The sequence below is a fragment of the Phyllobates terribilis genome, unplaced genomic scaffold (genome assembly GCF_046119375.1).
Source record: "Phyllobates terribilis strain yellow unplaced genomic scaffold, ASM4611937v1 Scaffold_4__5_contigs__length_816908805, whole genome shotgun sequence".
Lineage (NCBI taxonomy): Eukaryota > Metazoa > Chordata > Amphibia > Anura > Dendrobatidae > Phyllobates > Phyllobates terribilis.
This window is the reverse complement of record NW_027362764.1, coordinates 472,939,046-472,960,266: the sequence shown is the minus strand read 5'-3', so window position 1 is coordinate 472,960,266 and position 21,221 is coordinate 472,939,046. Positions and strand designations below refer to the sequence as shown.

The following is a 21,221-nucleotide window of genomic DNA, read 5'->3' as shown; positions in this document are numbered from 1 at the left end:
CTATTGGGGCTCACAATCTAGATTCCCTATCAGTATGTCTTTGGAGTGTGGGAGGAAACAATGGGAACCCGGGGTAAACCCACGCAAACAGATTCCTTTTAAGCCTGTTTTTTTGACAATAAAGCAGAAGCAATTAACTGTATGGGAACAAGGAGCTCCAGTGTTAATAGGGACTGGACAAAAGAACCTTGCATTTTAGAGTGAAAGAATAAAATAGCTCCAGCAAGCTAAATCAACTTAGTACGTCCATTTTTGCTAATTATGGATATTTGACCAGGGTCTCAATGTAATGAGACATTTTGGAAAATATATGATATTTGGATTGGAGAAGTGAGCAGAGTGTAACACGGCTGCTACGTAAGAAAAATCTATTTACGTCATCATAAATAGTGGATAGTTGATACTAGCAGATTACGCAGATGGGACGCCAAGGACGAGATGGAAAGGCTTGTTAAAAGTATGTACAAATATTAACACAAATACAGACACTAAAGACAATGCCAAAACTTTCAGAATCTAGGAAAGTGAAAGAGTTGTTTCCGCAGTCTGCAACGTCTGCTATACCAGGAAAGTAGCCTTTCAGGTCTCAAGCAAGACATTTCCTTCAAGGAAAAAACATAGGCAAGCAAAGCAAAACAGAAGTGCCCAGAATACATTCAACATCACGTTTTCATAGGTTAAATGCAGGCCAAGAGAGTGAAAAGGTGGTGGAACCCACAGATGTTAGAGTCAAACACAAATGCAGCTTGAATATATGGGGGGTTTTCTATTTATAACATTTACAATGAGTTCTTCGATATTTTTAGGCATTCTGTTTTTTGTTTTTTGTTTTCAGCGGTGATTTGAGCTGTCAATTTGATGTCTCTGCTCCCAAAATGCTGAGATCTGAACAGTGGCAGAGAGCAGGCGCTGGACCCGGGGTAGATGAATACCTGCTCTGGTTGTTATGTTACATTTATAAAAGTATTTGGGATCCAGTTTTCTTAAAGCAGAAAGCCCCTTTAATTCCGCAATCATCTGATTAATCAGAATATAAACTGCACTTTTGCTACAATGAGTAGCTACTTGTTAGGACCGGCCATTGTTGGGAACAGAATTTGTTATATGATCATTGATAGGCCCCCACTTTCCATGGCAATCCTTAATTAGATTGCAGCGGTCCAGGAAGGGCTTACAGATGGAGCTCACTTCTCTGTAGAACCACATGTCATGATCAGTACTGATTGTACGTCTAATGAATAAAACAGCTAGGATCAGAGTCAGCTGGCAGTCACACGTATATTATGTGAGCTTTCTTTGTCTGTGCCACTCCAGTGCTGCACTAGAAGGACGTTGTGCCGGTAGTACCCGCTGTATTATGAAGGTGTGCTGGGAGGGAATGTGACAACATAGTGCCAATCTGGCTACAGATGGGGGGTGAATTATTCTTAATTATGCCAGACATACTGTTCCTTTGTTCAGTAGGTCAAAGGACATGTTACATTGTTTCATGTGAGACTGTCCATTGACCCTTTTTATATGTTAATTTATGGAACACCTGCTGATTATGTATTGCATCAGCCCCCTGTGGTGTACTAGTGTGCACAACTTGGAGGACAAATATGCAGTCTAATTGAACAATGAAGGATTACCTGCCACCACCTTCCCCCAATCCTGTGGGACAATGCCCTGAAATGAGAGCTGTGGGATATAAAAAGGCCCTGCTCTTGTCTCTGGTGTGACTTTACAATATGTCAACCCAGGAACGATAGTTCCAGCCGGTGGAATACAGGTCTGCTCCACTGCCCATCACTGAGCCCACAAAGCCATTTGGAGACCCCAGATTGGGACAATCAGGTCACCTAGCCAGCTTCCTAAGCTTGTCGCTACCTCTTCTCTGTGGGTGCCCACCAAAAGCGGGTGCTACTGGTTGAGGTAGTTGGTCCTGGATGACCCGAAGTCATGGAGGTTCTAATCCCCGGTGAGCCAGCGGAAGGGTTAGACTGTCACTTGCACCATTTTGTGAACTTGTTGGGAATGTACTGTATGTTGTTGATCCAATAAAGTCTTACGGGAGTATGGTACCCTCACCTTATGTTGTCTGAGTAGTGTTCTGCTCATGGGGAAAAAGTATGAGCATTCAGTGGGATGAGCCCTGGTCCGTGTGGTCTTTCTAGACAGCAAAGCCAGAAGATGAGAGCACTCAATGACCCTCATGTCTCCACAGGGGTTAATTTAAATATCACATACTAATTTATCCAGACCAATTTTACACTTAGTACAAATACACAAGACTGGTCATCACAGGTCCTCCATTTACCTTGCAGAAGAGTGATTTTCTATCAGATACCATGTAGCAGAAAACTTCTCACTATTGAAGTCTCCACTCTTTCCGGGAAACAACGTCTCAATGTCCGAGTGTGGAACCTTTCCCCTACAAACGAAGAAACATGAATCAATGAAGATTAAAGAGAGCACAAAGAACTGTTCTAAAATGTAGGCCAAAAATAGGCACATATATAAAATACTTTCAATTTCTCTGAAAGATAAAGAGGTTTATGCTACTTTTAAAAGCATTATCAGTGGGCCCAGGGTCCTTAAAAAAAAAAAAAAAATCATACTCCTCCAATCTGCTGGTAGCATCCTCCGCTGGACTCTTGACTTTCTTTATTAGCGGGGTGCGCCTGATTGGCTGCAGCAGTCTTGTGATGAACCCTACTGGAAAAGGAAGCAAGGAGCTCTGCAGTGGACGCCGGCAGCAGAAAGAATGAGCAGCATCAGTCCAGTAGGGGAATTTTTTTTCTATTTTGCAGCACCCTGGGGCCATTGATCACGTTTTTAAAAACAGTGGAAAACCCATTAAGCATCGATTCAGTTTCTCTAAGCTTTGGGCCATAGCAGCTAGAATTCTGCTAGTTGTTCTCCACAGTCTCTATAGGTTCAGCCTCACTAAGATCTTGCTGTCATCTTAGAATCAGGCAAAAAATTGTCACTTTACATTACAGTGAATAGCAACTGACTGGCAAATTGACAGGTTGCAGTCTGATGTTAAAGTGCCAGCAAAATCTCTGTACTGTTTGTGAGGACTAAACATGTCCTATCAAACACCCACACAGCCTGTGGATTTCAACAGGAACTCTGTAATACTTAATTTGACCTGTGGTGGCACTGAAGGGAATTTGAACACTTGCTGTCAAGTTGCCACACAGATCATAGAGGGGCGCTATGTGATCAGTTTATGGTTGTGAAGCCCTTTTATAAAGCAATAATAATAGTAATAATACTACTAATAATAATAATAATAAAAGATTGATGGTGGACAACCCCTTTAGCCATAAGGAAGGATCGATTCAGTCCAAAACATGTAGGCTAGACTTTTCATATGGGCTCTGTATAAGGATTTTATTATGGCTGGAATAAAACAATGTATTGTGAAAAACTCCCTAAATGCAAGATTATCTGTTTTTCTGGTGATAACCCCTTTAAAGGTTTCATAAAACGAATAACATGCTGAAACCGAATGGGAGTTCTGGGTGACACTCATTATGGCGGCATTTAGTGCCCCCTTCAGAAGATCACCCCACTTTTTCCAAGTGGACATGTGGACAAGTGGAAAAGAACAGGAACACTAGTGCCACCTATTAGATGTAACAATCCTAAAAGTAAATTTTGACCCTTTAAAACAGTCATAACCACATGACTTGAGATAAGAAGCCAAACCAGACACTATTTGCAGACTCGTGTGTACAGGTGTTTGCCTCTCATCAGTGCTACCCTGTAATAGGCTGATCATCCATCCAAATCTGATTTCCTGATTTGCACTGATGAGAGGAAAACACCCTGAAACACATGTCTGCAAATGGAGTTTCTGGTTTGGCTTCTAATCCTAAATCATGTGGCAAAAGTCGATATTGACCCTTTGAAATTGCTACCTCTGATAGGCTTCACTAGAGGTGCAGTCTTTCTTCTCTAAAGAGGCTATTTCCAGCTATACTAAGGAGCTGAAAGGTAAAATAAGCCTACTTATCCTTTTTCCAAATTGCATCATTGCATAATAGCATTACTCAGCAGATTTGTAAGTCAGGGGCCTGCTGCAGCCAAGTGATACCCTTTGTAAAATCTAGAAGTCAAAGTGATAAAATGGTAGGAAAAAAAAGCAACTGATTCACTATAACACATCTGAATAATTCCAATATGAAAAATTATGTTATATAACAGAGCTCTTCACATCAGAAGACAATTTGCTGGATTTCTCCCCTTTGCATCCATAGCAGAAAATTAGATTAAAGAATTTGTGCAATACTCGCAGACAAGTGAACTCAAGTTTCTTTGCTTCCCATGTGGCCATGGGAATTGCAATGGGAGAAAAGTAACCTGGATTACAGCGCAGATCTGTCTGGCTGAGATCATACACTGGAGATCAGGCCTCCCACATATACATGTTTTCATAGCTCACTGCTGACATGTTCCTCACTGAGAACTTTAACACTCAGGAAAGAAAGGATATGCTACAAGGGGCAATGGGACCAGATCATGTAATGAGCAGAGACAAAACAGGAATCCTATTAACTCCTAACACTGAGCCAGAACGTGAATTTTAATAGAGAGCGGGGGTCACTACGATGATTGACATCTAATGAATGCAAGCGAGATTAGTTCTCTCTCCTAAGCGACTTGTCAAATGATGGAAACTACAGGAACCGTGGAATTAGAGAAACTAACTATATATGTCACTGTCTCCTGTAAGTGTATGTAATAAGCATTGTGCTGTCTTCTCTAACAATTATTTATCATATTGGGACTCTTTTCATAGAATAGTTTGCATTATTATTACAATGTTGCACTCTGTAGTTGAAAAACATCTCTTAGGGCGGTATTCTGTTATTGGTCAGTGCTAATATTATGCAATGCTTTAATAGTTAATAATAAAAGTTCACTTATTTAGGGAAAAAAAAAATATTTGGACTCCAGGGTAATAGGTGATTTATGGTTTTGGCAAAAAAAAAAACCAGTAAGAAGTGAATCAGCTAGTGCTTAAATCACAGCACAAGGCTGTTAACTTGTCAGAGCATAGTAAATCATTTAGCTACAGCACAAAAAAAGTGATCCACAAGTTAGCCATTACTCCTGACATAATGATAGCGTAGACCTGGTTGAAGATACCTAGGATTATGAACAACTTAAAGGAGATACCCATTATGATGATATTAAAGCTTAGTTTTCAGGAGTCCGGTATAGATGACATATTCTTTTGACAGGTCCTCAATATTTGATTAGTGGGGGTCCCAGGGGTTGAACAACCACCAATCAGTAGAATAAAGGGGATGCTGATCCAGTAAAAATAAGTTATATTTATTTGAATAGTAATAAGCACCAGATACAGCTGTGGTGAATCTGAAAACATTAGCTCGATTAATTGCTCTCCAAAAATCTTTTTTTTTTTTATTTCACCTCTCAGTTGTGGAGATATTAGAAAAATATTTGGCACCAAATGAGTTAACTTTTTAAAGTCCAAGTCGGTGCTATCAGACAGTTTTGACTGAGGTGTGTACTTTCCATGCATGCTGCTGATCAATCATAAGCAGAGAACACTCACAAAATAAAGAAGAACATACCCCCACCATAGCTTAGAGGAGATATTGCAGTGTGTGAGATGTAATGCTACAGCTCTGATCTCCTGGTCTAATCTCCTGCATGAGTCAGTGAGGGGGAGGGGCAGCACAGCTGAGATTAGCTGTGGCACATCACAAACCCTTATATCAGTTCTTCTGCTCTCATAGCAAGGTCACCTCTGTTGTACTCCCTCCTCCCACCCTGCTCAGCCATGCTGCCTGTCTGGAGAGGAGAGCTCAAAGTGTAAATATTTCACTTATGTCTGTTGTGCTCAACTTGAAATTACTCTGCAGAGAGATCAAAGCAGGGCGTCGCTATATCTTAAGAGTAATCCAAAACACGCAGTTACTCCTGTGTGAAATGCAATGATCTGATCTCACTGCAGAGTGAGTACAAGTTGCTAACACACTCAGTAATCAGAAGAGCTGAAAGAAGGATTTGTAACCTGACACTGTTAAACTCAGCCGTACTACCCCCTCCTCCAACATGCAGGAGGTTAGACCAGGTGATCTGTATCATTACATTTCACACACTGAGAAACCTGCTCTAAGCTATAGTAGCAGCGTGTTTTTCTTTCCTTTGAGTGTTGCTGCCTGCTTATGATTTTTCAGCATCACACAGGGAGAAGTACATGCCCCCAATGAAAACTCTCTGATAAAACCCACTAAAAAAAAGTTAACTTACTTGTTAGGTGCGAATAACTTGATTGTTAATACCTCCATAATGGAGAGGCGAAATTAACAAACAAAATAAATTATATGCTTTATTCTGCTCTGAGGCTGCGTGCACACGATGCGTTTTTCATGCGTTTATGCTGCGGAATTTCCGCAGCGGAAACGCATCAAAAACGCATGGTAATCCGCACCCCATGTTCCCCAATGGCATTCCGTAATGTCAATGCACATGCTGCGGATTTTTCCGCAGCGTTTCTGCAGCGCTCATAAATCCGCAGCATGTTCATTAATTTTGCGGAAGCGCAGCGGAAGCGCCGCCATTGACTTGCATTGAGACGCATAGAATGCGCATCTGTACATTTGTACAAGCGGATTCTATGTGTTTCTATGTGCGGATGGTACCCAGGTCTGGAGGACAGGAGACTCTCATCCAGACCTGGGTACCATTGTACCTGTAAAAAAAAGAATAAAATAACAAATAAAGTTATATTCACCTTTCCGACGGCTCTCTCTGCATGCTGGCAGCGCTGAAGGACCTTCGGTGACGTCACAGTCATGTGACCGCAGGCCCTTCACCGCTGTGTCTCGCGATATGCCGGCAGCCGGGAACCAGACAGGAAGGAGCGCTGCAGCACACACCGGGGCATCGGGGGTGAGTATAGCTTTATTTTTTTTATTTTTACGGTCACACTATATAAATCCATGCTGTTTGCATGGATTTATACAGTGTGACCTAGTTGTCAAGCACTTTCCAAATGATGCTATCGCCTGGAAAGCGCTTGTCAATCTGCATGCGGAAATGCATGTGAATCCGCATGTATTCCGCATGTATTCTGCAGGAAAACCGCATGCACAATCTGCATGCGTTTTTTCTGCCAGGGAGATGCAGAAATGCTGCAGAAATTTTCTGCTTCATTTCTGCATCGTGGGCACATAGCCTGAGGCCACTATAAACATCCTGTGTTCAGTTCAACATGGAACATTCGGTGCAAGGTCCTCTTTAAATCACTGTAACAACCTGGTGATTTTTTTTCTCTTCTTTAATTTCTTTCTAGTTTTTTATTTTTCCAGTGACAGTTGTTTGAAAACTTTTTTTTTCTTGCGGAATAAGCTGTAGCTTGTAATGACACCATTCATTTTACCATATGATGTACTGAAAATCAGGTGAAAAATTCCAAATAGGAAAAAATTTGTAGTTCCCATTGTAGGGATTCACGCTCTCAGGTAGGCATTAGGTAGTGTTCACAAAGACACTGGAATCTTGTGTCAAAACAGCATCGAAAAACAAAACCATATAGCAAAATCCTTAGCCTTGTCCAGGCGCTAACTAAACAACACAGACCCTGACTACTCATACAAGGCTGAACTATCCCCAGTTTGGTCAAACAAAACAGCTATCGCTCATAGCAACCAGTGATACTTGCAGTTTGGTACACACGGCTTGTGCAGTCTCATCTTAGAGAGATTCTGGCTTGTCTCTCTGTAGCCCCAATACAAATCCAGTCTGGTCAGTTTCCCCCAGCTAACTGACCAAGGTAAACACATAACCTGGTTTTAGGCAGAGCCAAAATATTCAAAACTCAAAATGCAAGCTTAAAAAAATAATTTATTCAAGAACCCATTTGTAGACAGATAATTTCAAAAAGCCAACGTTTATGCCTGATATGGCCTTTGTCAATAGGTCAATCTAAACCACTGTAGTCTCGCTATCCGGACCCCGGACCACTTCATTCACAGATATATCTTGACAAAGGCAGTATCAGGCCGAAACGTTGGCTTTTTGTAATTATCTGTCTACAAATGGGTCCTTGAATAAATAATTTTTTCAGCTTGTATTTGGAGTGCCAAAGTATTGTTTTGAATATTTTGAGACTTATGTCTTACTTCTGAGCACCTTCCTTACACACAGTTGAGCAAAAACTTATTCCCCATTTCTTAGGCAGAGCCAACCAGGTGTACCTAATCAGAACCTGTAGTGGTAGGTTCTAACCCTAGCCTATCTGGCTTTGCTACATCCCCCATTGGTTTTTGGGGTTTTGATTTTATGGTTTTCAAGGTATGGTAAAGATGACTTGGCAGCACGATTCTCCAGGTCAGTATGCTTACAGCGATACCAAATTTGTTTGTATTTAGGTGGTAAAAAAAAAATTAGCTTGTGTCACCATTTTCTAAGACCTGTAATGGTTTTAATTTTCCATCAATAGAGCTGTGTGAGGGCCTGTTTTTGGCATCCAGGGCTGTTTTATTGATAAAAATGTTGTATGTGCCCCAAATTGGTATTTGCTTTTTTTCTAGGTAGGTGACGCGCCCGAAAAAAAAAAAACACATTTCCGGTGTTTTGATTCTTTTTCTCTTTACAGTGTTTACTGTATGGGTTAATGAATTAATTGTATGCGACTATACTAAAAAAGTTTTTATTTTTTTATTTTTACTTTTTTAAATTTCTTTCTTTCTTTTTATCAGGTGGAAAAAAAGAGGATTTAAATTATTTATATAAATTTTTTCTTCCTATTATTCAACTTTCATTTTTTTGCCCCCATATCTTTAACCTGCGATCATCCTATCGCTTATACTATTATACTGTAATACCACAGTATGGCTGTGTGCCCACAATGCGTTATTTAAGCATTTTTGCAGCGGCAATTCCGCTGCAGAAAAGCTTAAAAAACGCTTGGTAGAAGGTCTGCTATGCTCCCCAATGATAATCCACTTGTGCTGTGCACATGCTGCTGAAATTTCTGCTGCGGATTATCATTGCGGAAAAAATCGCAGCACTACCAATTATTTTGTAGAAGCGCTGCGTTTTCGCCGCCATTGACTTGCATTGGAACGCATGGATTATGCATCACTGCATCTGTAGATACGGAATCCATGCGTTTCAATGTGCGGATGGTACCCGGGTTTGGAGGACAGGAGACTCTCCTCCGGACCCAGGTACCATAGAACCTTTAAATAAAATGAATAAAATAAAAAATAAATATTATATTTACCTTTGGATGGCCCGCAGTGCGCTTGTCTTTGCTTGCCGGCAGATCGCGGTGGACTGAAGGACCTGCGCTGACGTCATTTAGTCATATGACGGCAGGTCCTTCAGTGTAGTGTACCGCGAGCTTTGCCTCAGAAACGACATTTTTAATGCCACCCACAAGTGTTCTATCGGATTAAGGTCCGAGGATTGGGCTGGTCACTCCATAACCTCAATTTTGTTGGGACTGGAACCAAGATTTTGCTAGTTTACTGGTGTGTTTAGGGTCGTTGTCTTGTTGAAACACCCATTTCACGGGCATACTCTCTTCAGCGTAAGGCAAAGTGATCTGTTCAAGTATTTTAATATATGGAAACTGGTTCATGATCCCAGGTATGCGGCAAATAGGTCCGGCAAAATAGTAAGAGAAACATGCCAATATCATGATGCTTGCACCACCATGCTTCACTGTCTTCAGAGTGTACTGTGGCTTGAATGCAGAGTTTGGAGGTCGTCTGACGAACTGTCTGTGACCCTTGGACCCAAAAAGAACAATTTTACTGTCATCAGTCCACAAAATGTTTCACCATTTCTCTTCAGGCCAGTTGATGTGTTCTTTGGCAAATTGTACCTGCTTCAGTACATGTCTGTTTTTTTTTTTTTTTTAAACAGTGGGACTTTGCAAGGACTTCTTGCTAAGAGATTAGCTTCACACAGGTGTCTTCTAACTGTCACAGTACTCACAAGTAACTTGAGACTGTCTTTGATCATCCTGGAGCTGATCATTGGCTGCGCTTTTACCATTCTGGCTATTCTTCGATCCTTCCGTTTTCTTCCACGTCTCTCTGGTTTTGCTTTCCATTTTAAAGCATTGGAGATCATTTTAGCTGAACAGCCTATCATAATCTGAACTTCTTTATAAGTTTTACCCTATCCAATCAACTTTTTAATCAAAGTACGCTGTTCTTCTGAACAATGTTTTGAACGATCCATATTTCTCAGGTTTTCAAGGAAAAATGCATGTACAACATGTGCTGGCTTCACCCTTAAATAAGGGCCACCTGATTCACACCTGTTTCTTCACAGAATGATTGACCTCACTAATTGAACTCCACACTGCTATTATTGTGAACACACCCCCTTTCAATTAATTATTCAAATACACAGACTCAAAAACATGCAGATCATGAATGCTTAGTCTGGTGGTTTTCTTAGAAACTACTGCACCAACTGGTAAATTGTTTGACATGTGGTAAGATAATTTATACAATAAAACAGTGATTCATCTGGTTAGTCATATTAGACTGCTATTATTTTGAACACTACTGTTATTTAGTGCTTAACTTTAGTTAATAACATTGCACTAAGTTTCAGTCTGCAGTCTTTATTCCTTCATTAATTTTTAGACCACTGAAATGCAGATGTTTCCCTTGTGGGAGTGTCTCTCACAGGAATATAGGCTGGATGTGAGCAATGAGTATCCAGGGTGCTATGGTCTTTATTGTCTTTCATGCATCAATATCGCTCTAATACTGTACTTATTTCCTTCCCATATACTTTAAAGATCTTTCCTTCTTTCTGCTGCTATCTTTTACACTGAGAAAAGGGAGGGGAAGAGCAGAGAGAGCAGTCAGGACCAGGAGCAGAAGCTCTGATTGACTTATATCAGTTTATAGTCGAGCTAGATGGAAGAACTCACAGAAACTCGGCAGCAGCAAAATGGTAGAGCATTTTTTAACCAGACTATTTAGAAAGTTGTTTAATTTTTTCACCCGATTTGAGTGAAATTTTGAATGGCCTGTCCTTAACACCAGACTAAAAATACTGCAAACATTAAAACTCAAAATCCCCCCCACCTTCACAAAATTTGGCCCCCCAAATTTAGGCTCTATAGAAATAAAGGAGAAAATGGGTGTCTGTGTGTTGAATACAGTACCACAGTTTTTGCCCAATGGGTCTTAAAGAATTAAAGCGACAGCGCCCAAAAAGTCGCTCTTAAAGGGGCAGCAACCATATAGTCGCTAAGGTGGGGAAACCTGATAAGTCACTCTAAAGTCTGTAATTATAGCAACTGCTGTTGCAGAAATAACTGTGGCCTCATTGAGAATTGCCTCAGAGTAAGATAGTTTTGGTTACCTATAGCCACTGGAGCTGCTGAGGTAAAGTGAAAGCTAAGCCATGATTGGTTGCTATGGACAACGAAAACAGTCTGACTGTGAGGCCTTCAGGACACAGATGTTCTGCTTTATATATATAGATCCACCTGTTAGATCTCTGATCATTGTGAGGCGAATACTAAGCAGAGTCGAATAAACAAATTTTAAACGCTGAAGATGTTAACTTCAGGGTTAAACTGAAAATTTTACCTTAGCAAGTAACCAACAATTTAACATATTTTCCGCGAGTGAAGCCGAAGCTATTTTGCTAGGTAATTATATAATAACAATGGAAAAAAAAGTTTCAGTTTCATAGTTTTTAAAGTTTGAAGTAGACAAGTCCATTGAGTTCAACCTACAGCCTAACATGTTGATCCAGAAGTGTAAAACACCATGGGGCAAATGAAAGTTGCTCCATATTATGGGAAATATTCCTTTCCGAATCCACATACAACAATCAGACCAGATCCCTGGATTAACAAATCTAGTGCCCATAACCTGTAATATTATATTTTTTAAGAAAGGCGTCTAAGCCCTATGTATGTTTTTCGTGAATCAGCCACTACAACATCATGCGGCAGAGAGCTCCATATTCTCACTGCTCTTACAGTAAAGAATCCGCGTCTGTGATTATGATTAAACCTTCTTTCCTCCAGACGTAGAGGATGCCCCCTTGTCATCAGTACAGGCCTAGACGTAAAAACGATCATTAGCGGATTTCAACTTGACAAAACATAGGGAAAAATGTTATGAAAATCTGCACAAAAATCTGTTAAAAATTAGAAGAAACAATCTGCAGCAGAATTGGCATGCTACAGGTTACAAAATCTGTGACATCCTCTAAATTCCAAATGTGAATTGACCTTTACCAAGTTACTCAGTTTTTTGAAAAATGTACGCTTAGGGGCGATCTTACTACAGTGTACAAATATACAGAGATCTTTCTAACGATCTTTATATAACTAGGCCTGCAATGACAACAAGGGGGCATCGTCTATGTCTAGAGGAAAGAAGGTTTAATTTGCATGCAAAGTGGAATCAATGTCGCTTTACAGTAATATGCTAGAGGTCAGCATCGTGCCAGCACAACAGCAATGTAGCTACTAAACGCAACTTATATAAATGCTCCAGTAGATGGCGATGTTATACCAAGAAACAGGAAAGACCCCCGTCCGTGGGAAGATCTGGTTTGGACAATAAGTGGGTGGCTGAAGAATGACTTAGAACCTAATTTACTTTTCACAATTCATTTTCATTACTGGGTCTGATCTCTGGTATTGACCCAGCACAACACACACAGCAACAAACACTGCTTGGACTTCACAGTGTATGGAGAGTGTTACTGTGTATCTGAGTGTCGGCATCTCCATAATTTGGCAGAAGAAAAAATAAAATGTGCGCTGGGCCTGCAGTTGTAAGGCACAGATGTCCAAGCGCACATAATACTTTACAAAAGGAAGTCGAGACAATGGTCAAATAAAACCGGAAAGAAAAGAGTCTAAATGTTCCCAAAAGCACAACATAATAATGTAGTAGAAAGGAAGAATAAATATAGGATTTATTGAAGAGCACGACTGTACGATAAAACATGGCCACTAATCAGATTTCAGCAGGCGAATCTTTCCATTATAAGCACACGTTGTGCAAAATCTGAAAGAAAGACGCATGTAAAAAATGTGGCAAAAATGCATCAAAAGACATGTATATTACGCAGCGCCTTTCCTGCTAATACATCAGAATTTGCAGCAGAATTTTCACATTTTCATACAAGCACACTCGGCTCAACTGAGTGTACAGGTGTTCGGTATGGGAAGAGGAGACTGAACTGAGGGAACCTGTAATTCAGGAATCACAGCCAGGCTGTGTGATTGCAGTCAGGTATGTTTTACTCTGAAAAGGTCTATTTTTCTCTGGCGTCTCTAGTCCAATTGATCATTGCATTAGCGCCAGTTTTTTGGTGTGAATACCTCTCAATTAATGACCTTGTGACAAATTCATGAAACGAATTGCACTTTTTTTCAAGTTGCCTTTTGTTTTTTTCTTTTTAGTTTTCTAATTTTAAAGTCAATGTGGCCTTTCCCGATGTTTCAGACAGATTCATGAAACGCCACTTTTTTTAAAAAAAAAAAAAAAAAAGTGGCAAAATTTGGGGGACTGTACTCTAGTCCCAACCTCCCCCCTCCCGGAGTGATGTACGCTAGATCAGAAGTCATGCTTTTTTTTATTTTTATACACTTTGAATTCATGTGTGAAAAGTCGCAAAAAACGCTTACAAGCAGAAAGTCAAATTTGGGATCTTTTATGAAAGATTAATGAATCATGCACCATTTTGATTAATCTGACACAAAAAATGTCTGCGAAAACCAAAAGTCAAAAAAGCCCTACAAATGATAAATCGGGCCCATAGTTTGAAAAGCTGGCAGTGGACTATAGGGAGAGACCCGTCTAATGAGCTTCCCCCCGCAAGCTTCTCTCTGCCTAACTGCAGTTGATTAGCAGGTGGCTCCCATGTGTATGTGCATGGGGAGAGACCTTGTAATGAACTAGAGCAGGACAGGGAGAAGCCGGTTGGGGACATCACTGGTCTAGTTAGGTCTCTCTAAAGTCCCCAGCCAGCTTTGCAAACTATGGGCCCGATTCATCATTTGCGGGATTCTTTTGTCACTTTTCTTTTTTGACTTCTGGTTTTCGCGGCCAGCCTCTCTGAAACGCCGCAGTATTTCACAGGTTCGTCTAATGACAGGTATCCTTTAAGCCTCGGGCTGACATACATTTGCATTATAATTTATACCATCTTCCTACAAATTTTAGTAAGTTTCTCATGCAGCAGATGACATCATAGCCTTCCACTATAATCTGCCCATGTTTTAGTTTTTTTTTTTAACATTAGAAATTGCCCCAGGGATTGGAGAAAGATAAAAAGTAGCAAATTATGGAGCACACCATAAAATGTGTCTTTTTTCATGAAAGTTTGTGGAGTAAACATAACAATGTTTAAGAGTAAAGCATTAAACCAAAAAAGCTTGACACACATGGATGTATTAACTGGGTGGTTACCTTGCGCCCGCCAGGCTCGGCTTGATTGACAGCTCTCTAACCATTAGCATATTTATTGTATCATTTCTGATTTTAACAAAGTACTTTGTAATGAGGTAGACTATCGGAATTTTGTGATGTCTGTTTTTAGCAGGGCTGTGGAGTCGGAGTCGTGGAGTCGGTGCCCATTTTGGTGGAGTCGGAATAAAATGTACCAACTCCGACTCCTAAAATATATAATAAATTTGGTACACTAGTTCAATGTAGTTTATGGGGAATATTTTTTCATAAGAATTTGGGAAAGTTATGAAATGTCCCATTCCTGATCTAAGGGTCTAGACTTTTAGCTGAGATGAATCTGTGCTACAGTAAATTTATCACTTAAACATGAGACATGTATGAGGGAGTCGGAGTCTTGGAAATTGAGGAGTCGGAGGTTTGGCTTACCGACTCCACAGCCCTGGTTTTTAGGGCAATATAAATCTATGGACAGTTTTCCTGTTTTCCTATTTTTTTTTTTACATTTTCGATTGTATTAAATATATATATATATATATATATATATATACACAGTACAGACCAAAAGTTTGGACACACCTTCTCGTTTAAAGATTTTTCTGTATTTTATTGACTATGTAAATTGTACATTCACACTGAAGGCATCAAAACTATGAATTAACACATGTCGAATTATATACTTAACAAAAAAGTGTGAAACAACTGAAAATATGTCTTATATTCTAGATTCTTCAAAGTAGCCACCTTTTGCTTTGATGACTGCTTTGCACATTCTTGGCATTCTCTTGATGAGCTTCAAGAGGTAGTTACCGGAAATGGTTTTCACTTCACAGGTGTGCCCTGTCAGGTTTAATAAGTGGGATTTCTTGCCTTATAAATGGGTTTGGGACCATCAGTTGTGTTGTGCAGAAGTCAGGTGGATACACAGCTGATAGTCCTACTGAATAGACTGTTAGAATTTGTATTATGGCAAGAAAAAAGCAGCTAAGTAAAGAAAAACGAGTGGCCATCATTACTTTAAGAAATGAAGGTCAGTCAGTCCGAAAAATTGGGAAAACTTTGAAAGTGTCCCCAAGTGCAGCTGCAAAAACCATCAAGCGCTACAAAGAAACTGGCTCACATGAGGACCGCCCCAGGAAAGGAAGACCAAGAGTCACCTCTGCTGCTGAGGATAAGTTTATCCGAGTCACCAGCCTCAGAAATCGCAGGTTAACAGCAGCTCAGATTAGAGACCAGGTCAATGCCACACAGAGTTCTAGCAGCAGACACATCTCTTCAACAACTGTTAAGAGGAGACTTTGTGCAGCAGGCCTTCATGGTAAAATAGCTGCTAAGAAACCACTGCTGAGGACAGGCAACAAGCAGAAGAGACTTGTTTGGACTAAAGAACACAAGGAATGGACATTAGACCAGTGGAAATCTGTGCTTTGGTCTGATGAGTCCAAATTTGAGATCTTTGGTTCCAACCACCGTGTCTTTGTGTGACGCAGAAAAGGTGAACGGATGGACTCTACATGCCTGGTTCCCACCGTGAAGCATGAAGGCGGAGGTGTGATGGTGTGGGGGTGCTTTGCTGGTGACACTGTTGGGGATTTATTCAAAGTTGAAGGCATACTGAACCAGCATGGCTACCACAGTATCTTGCAGCGGCATGCTATTCCATCCGGTTTGCGTTTAGTTGGACCATCATTTATTTTTCAACAGAACAATGACCCCAAACACACCTCCAGGCTGTGTAAGGGCTATTTGACCAAGAGGGAGAGTGATGGGGTGAAACGCCAGGTGACCTGGCCTCCACAGTCACCAGACCTGAACCCAATCGAGATGGTTTGGGGTGAGCTGGACCGCAAAGTGAAGGTAAAAGGGCCAACAAGTGCTAAGCATCTCTGGGAACTCCTTCAAGATTGTTGGAAGACCATTTCCGGTGACTACCTTTTAAAGCTCATCAAGAGAATGCCAAGAGTGTGTAAAGCAGTTATCAAAGCAAAAGGTGGCTACTTTGAAGAACCTAGAATATAAGACATATTTTCAGTTGTTTCACACTTTTTTGTTAAGTATATAATTCCACATGTGTTAATTCATAGTTTTGATGCCTTCAGTGTGAATGTACAATTTTCATAGTCATGAAAATACAGAAAAATCTTTAAATGAGAAGGTGTGTCCAAACTTTTGGTCTGTACTGTATATATATATATATATATTTTTTTATGGTGTAAAGTGCAGGGGTTCAGGAAAATTCCATGTACATACACAATATATGATGCAAACTCTTTCTATAACAGACTTTTTAAAAAGTAAGAAAAAAAAAAAGCAGCATGTGGACAAATGAATACAATAAAACGCTGCAGAGGGCTGCACCGTGAAGAGTTAAGGTTGAGATCCCCAGACTTAGGCCACCCAGCTAGTCTGCAAATGCACTGTCCTGCGCTCCCAATGGATTTCCTATCAGTCAGTCTTGGGACATTTTACATAAACATTCCCCTTGAAATGACTAAAGGCTCCTTTACCTTCAAGCAGGGTGTTTCCTTGGCTTTCATTTTTAAGACATTCATCAGAAGAATATCAGTGTATTTGATTTCGCTCGCCCTTGTTGGGGAGAAACCGCATTGGTTTCAAACTATTTCTGTTCCTCAGTTTCAAAGTCAAAAGAGAAGGAAATAGATTTTCTGACTGCGCTCAGCATAAGCAAAATCAAAAAGGGATTAAGAATTTGCTTTGTGTATACAATGTAAGTTCTAAATACGACTAGGGTAATCCGAGTCACGTCTTGGAAGGAGAAGGTGATTTGAAATTATCGGTGTGCCAAGTGTTCAATCAGTAACACGCACAATCGGGAGATTTTAACTAATGCCGAGCCTAAATTTATTTACATCCACCACAAATACCCCAGCTGACAAGATCAGAATGCAAGAAAAATGTGTCAGAGAACCACCATTTTTTTTATATATTTTTTTTTTTAAAAAAAAGTACAACGATTTTTAAATATCAATAGAAAAACAAATACAGGTCCAAAAATAATATATATACTTACCGCAAACTAACAAAGAAAACCCCAAATTTGGAAATAACTTAGAGCAATTATTTTATAATCCATCAGCAAAGTAAGAACTTAAAGGAAAACTCTCCTTTTGGACAATTGACTGTAATATTATTAAATTCTACATATAGAGTTGAAAAAAATGTTTTATTCTAATTTCTTCTTTCCAGTCTTATCCAAGAGAAAGTAACTTCAACTGGTTCCTCCTATGGGACCATCTGCTACTCAGAATCCGAGAACCAAGGAGCACAACACTTTAGATCTCTGTAAAGATCTTTAGACCTTTTATTGGCACGGTACTACGATTAAGGACCAGAGCAAGTGGAACTGAATATTACTTTGATTGTGACTGCACAGAAAAAATAGTGCTATGTACAACTGGTACAAAGAATAAATATGATAGAAAAACTATAATAAAATAATATCTAAATGATACTTACATTTTTTTTTTTATATTTAATTGCTCATACAATGTTAAGATATACTAGCCCTTTTTTAGGGTTACTATTCTGCATATCCTAATATATTGTGTGGGTGTATATACAGTACAGACCAAAAGTTTGGACACACCTTCTCATTTAAAGATTTTTCTGTATTTTCATGACTATGAAAATTGTACATTCACACTGAAGGCATCAAAACTATGAATTAACACATGTGGAATTAAATACTTAACAAAAAAGTGTGAAACAACTGAAAATATGTCTTATATTCTAGGTTCTTCAAAGTAGCCACCTTTTGCTTTGATGACTGCTTTGCACACTCTTGACATTCTCTTGATGAGCTTCAAGAGGTAGTCACTGGAAATGGTCTTCCAACAATCTTGAAGGAGTTCCCAAAGACGCTTAGCACTTGTTGGCCCTTTTGCCTTCACTCTGCGGTCCAGCTCACCCCAAACCATCTCGATTGGGTTCAGGTCTGGTGACCGTGGAGGCCAGGTCATCTGGCGTAGCACCCCATCACTCTTCTCCTTGGTCAAATAGCCCTTACACAGCCTGGAGGTGTGTTTGGGGTCATTGTCCTGTTGAAAAATAAATGATGGTCCAACTAAACGCAAACCGGATGGAATAGCATGCCGCTGCAAGATGCTGTGGTAGCCATGCTGGTTCAGTATGCCTTCAATTTTGAATAAATCCCCAACAGTGTCACCAGCAAAGCACCCCCACACCATCACACCTCCACCTCCATGCTTCACGGTGGGAACCAGGCATGTAGAGTCCATCCGTTCACCTTTTCTGCGTCGCACCAAGACACGGTGGTTGGAACCAAAGATCTCAAATTTGGACTCATCAGACCAAAGAACAGATTTCCACTGGTTTAATGTCCATTCCTTGTGTTCTTTAGCCCAAACAAGTCTCTTCTGCTTGTTGCCTGTCCTTAGCGGTGGTTTCCTAGCAGCTATTTTACCATGAAGGCCTGCTGCACAAAGTCTCCTCTTAACAGTTGTTGTAGAGATGTGTCTGCTGCTAGAACTCTGTGTGGCATTGACCTGGTCTCTAATCTGAGCTGCTGTTAACCTGCAATTTCTGAGGCTGGTGACACGGATAAACTTATCCTCAGAAGCAGAGGTGACTCTTGGTCTTCCTTTCCTGGGGCGGTCCTCATGTGAGCCAGTTTCTTTGTAGCGCTTGATGGTTTTTGCAACTGCACTTGGGGACACTTTCAAAGTTTACCCAATTTTTCGGACTGATTGACCTTCATTTCTTAAAGTAATGATGGCCACTCGTTTTTCTTTACTTAGCTGCTTTTTTTCTTGCCATAATACAAATTCTAACAGTCTATTTAGTAGGACTAAAATAAAGTTGTTCCACACTTTTTTGTTAAGTATATAATTCCACATGTGTTAATTCATAGTTTTGATGCCTTCAGTGTGAATGTACAATTTTCATATTCATGAAAATACAGAAAAATCTTTAAATGAGAAGGTGTGTCCAAACTTTTGGTCTGTACTGTACATACATTTATTAAACCAGATTGGGAAAACCACACACATTATTCATGGTTTTAGTATAAAATAAGACTCACACATTCACAAATACTGTATATACGGTAACTTTTACTTACATAGGTAAATTTATTTAAGGGGCATATTACTTTTTTTTCTTCTTACTTTTTGTGTCATTTTATTTATATTTAAAAGGTCTAGTCCAGCAAAAATGTGTTGTTGTTTTTTTTAAGAAAATACTATATTCAGAACAGGAGAAAAATGTACATAAAATAAACAAATGTTCACCATTCCCCCATTGCTGCCATTCCTCACTTCCTAGTCTCCAGCAAGTCTATACTTATTGCCGCATCATGGATATCTAGCCTAGGGGACGTGATCACCGTAACAAATGAATAGCGGTTTTTATTTTTTTATTCAAATCCATTCAGAACATTTTGTAAAACACATGTACCACTGGACAAGCTCATTTCTTAAAGTACAATAAGCATCAGTGAAACAATAATAAGATCTAAAATTAAAAGACCCGACAACAAAAGTACATCAGAAAAGCAACTTCTTTAAAAGGAGTTGTACATTACTGGACAACCCTTCTAATGTACGGTATGTATACACATGAGAACTGCAGTCTATTAGTGCAAGTGACTACGAGGACTAAAAAAGCTGTGGCCGCTGATGGGCTGCAGCCTTCACAGTCCCCTCAGACTCTCCTACTGATAGGCTGCAGCACTCTCGTGACATATACAATGTCATGGGATCACAAGGGGAAACAGAGCTCAGAGCGGCAGTGATGTTGGAGGTGTATATATATTTTTTTATTTTGCTAGGCACATTAGAGTTATTAAAAATGGACATCTGAGTAGTGGACAACCCCTTAAATCTTCATTTTACATAAGCTTCGCTCCATGAAACAACATCCTACAATTGGTCCCACAATCACTCTTTGACATGAGCTCACATCCTTCTGATGATTCAGTTTCTTCCAAGTCTAGAGGACTCATTATGTAAATCTTGTATAAAAGCGGATCAACTGAGCTTTACATTTTGGTGCTGGTGAAGACTGGGCTTCACCAGTTGCAGTCTCCTCTTTGATGGATTCCAGCCCAAAAGAAATTTGGAGAATCCATTAACTTTCACATTTTATTAGCTCCCTGATGCCAGTTCTTACAAGATAAAACTCTACTTGAGCTGAATTGCTTAGATAAAGAGCCTTTTAGACACAACCTTTTGATCTCCTACTTCGTCCTGCAATCACCTCCTGGCCAACCACCACCCATAAATATGCTACTGTGGGAAGTGGATTTAGGTCTTTAACCACGAACAAGGCAAAGTATTTCCTCTTATCACATAAGGTACTGATCAGCTCCCACATTCAGGAGATCAACTATAAAATTCTATGTTAGAAAGAAAATTGCCAGCTCACCTGTAGCGGCTTAGAGGTTCGGAGCACAGAATTTCGTCCTGACCAGACGTGAAACATTCAAGAAGAAGAAAAAGGGGGTATTCCAGCTACATTAAAAAAATAGACTTTATTTATAAATCCATTAAAATTGACGTACCCCAAATAGGCAAAGGAGAAAATGGGGGGCAGGTGGTGCAACGCGTTTGGAACGCAGTACAAGCGTCCTTTTTCAAAGAGCTTTTAAAAAGGACTCTTGTATTGCGTTCGAAACGCATTTCACCACCTGCCCCCCCTTTCTCCTTTGCCTATTTGGGAATACGTCTATTTTAATGGATTTATAAATAAAGTCTAATTTTTTAATGGAGCTGGAATCCTCCCTTTTTCTTCTTAGAAAAT

The 21,221-nt window shown here is 39.9% G+C and overlaps 1 protein-coding gene across 1 annotated transcript in view; it reads right to left on the bottom strand.

Moving 5' to 3' along the window:
- The window catches only part of EXOC2 (exocyst complex component 2), a 227,716-nt gene that overhangs the window by 168,422 nt on the left and 38,073 nt on the right, over positions 1–21,221 (bottom strand). Inside the window, exon 4 of the mRNA XM_073678693.1 lies at positions 2,300–2,413. Within this exon, the coding sequence (XP_073534794.1) occupies positions 2,300–2,413 (114 nt within the window). The remainder of the gene's footprint in view (positions 1–2,299; positions 2,414–21,221) is intronic.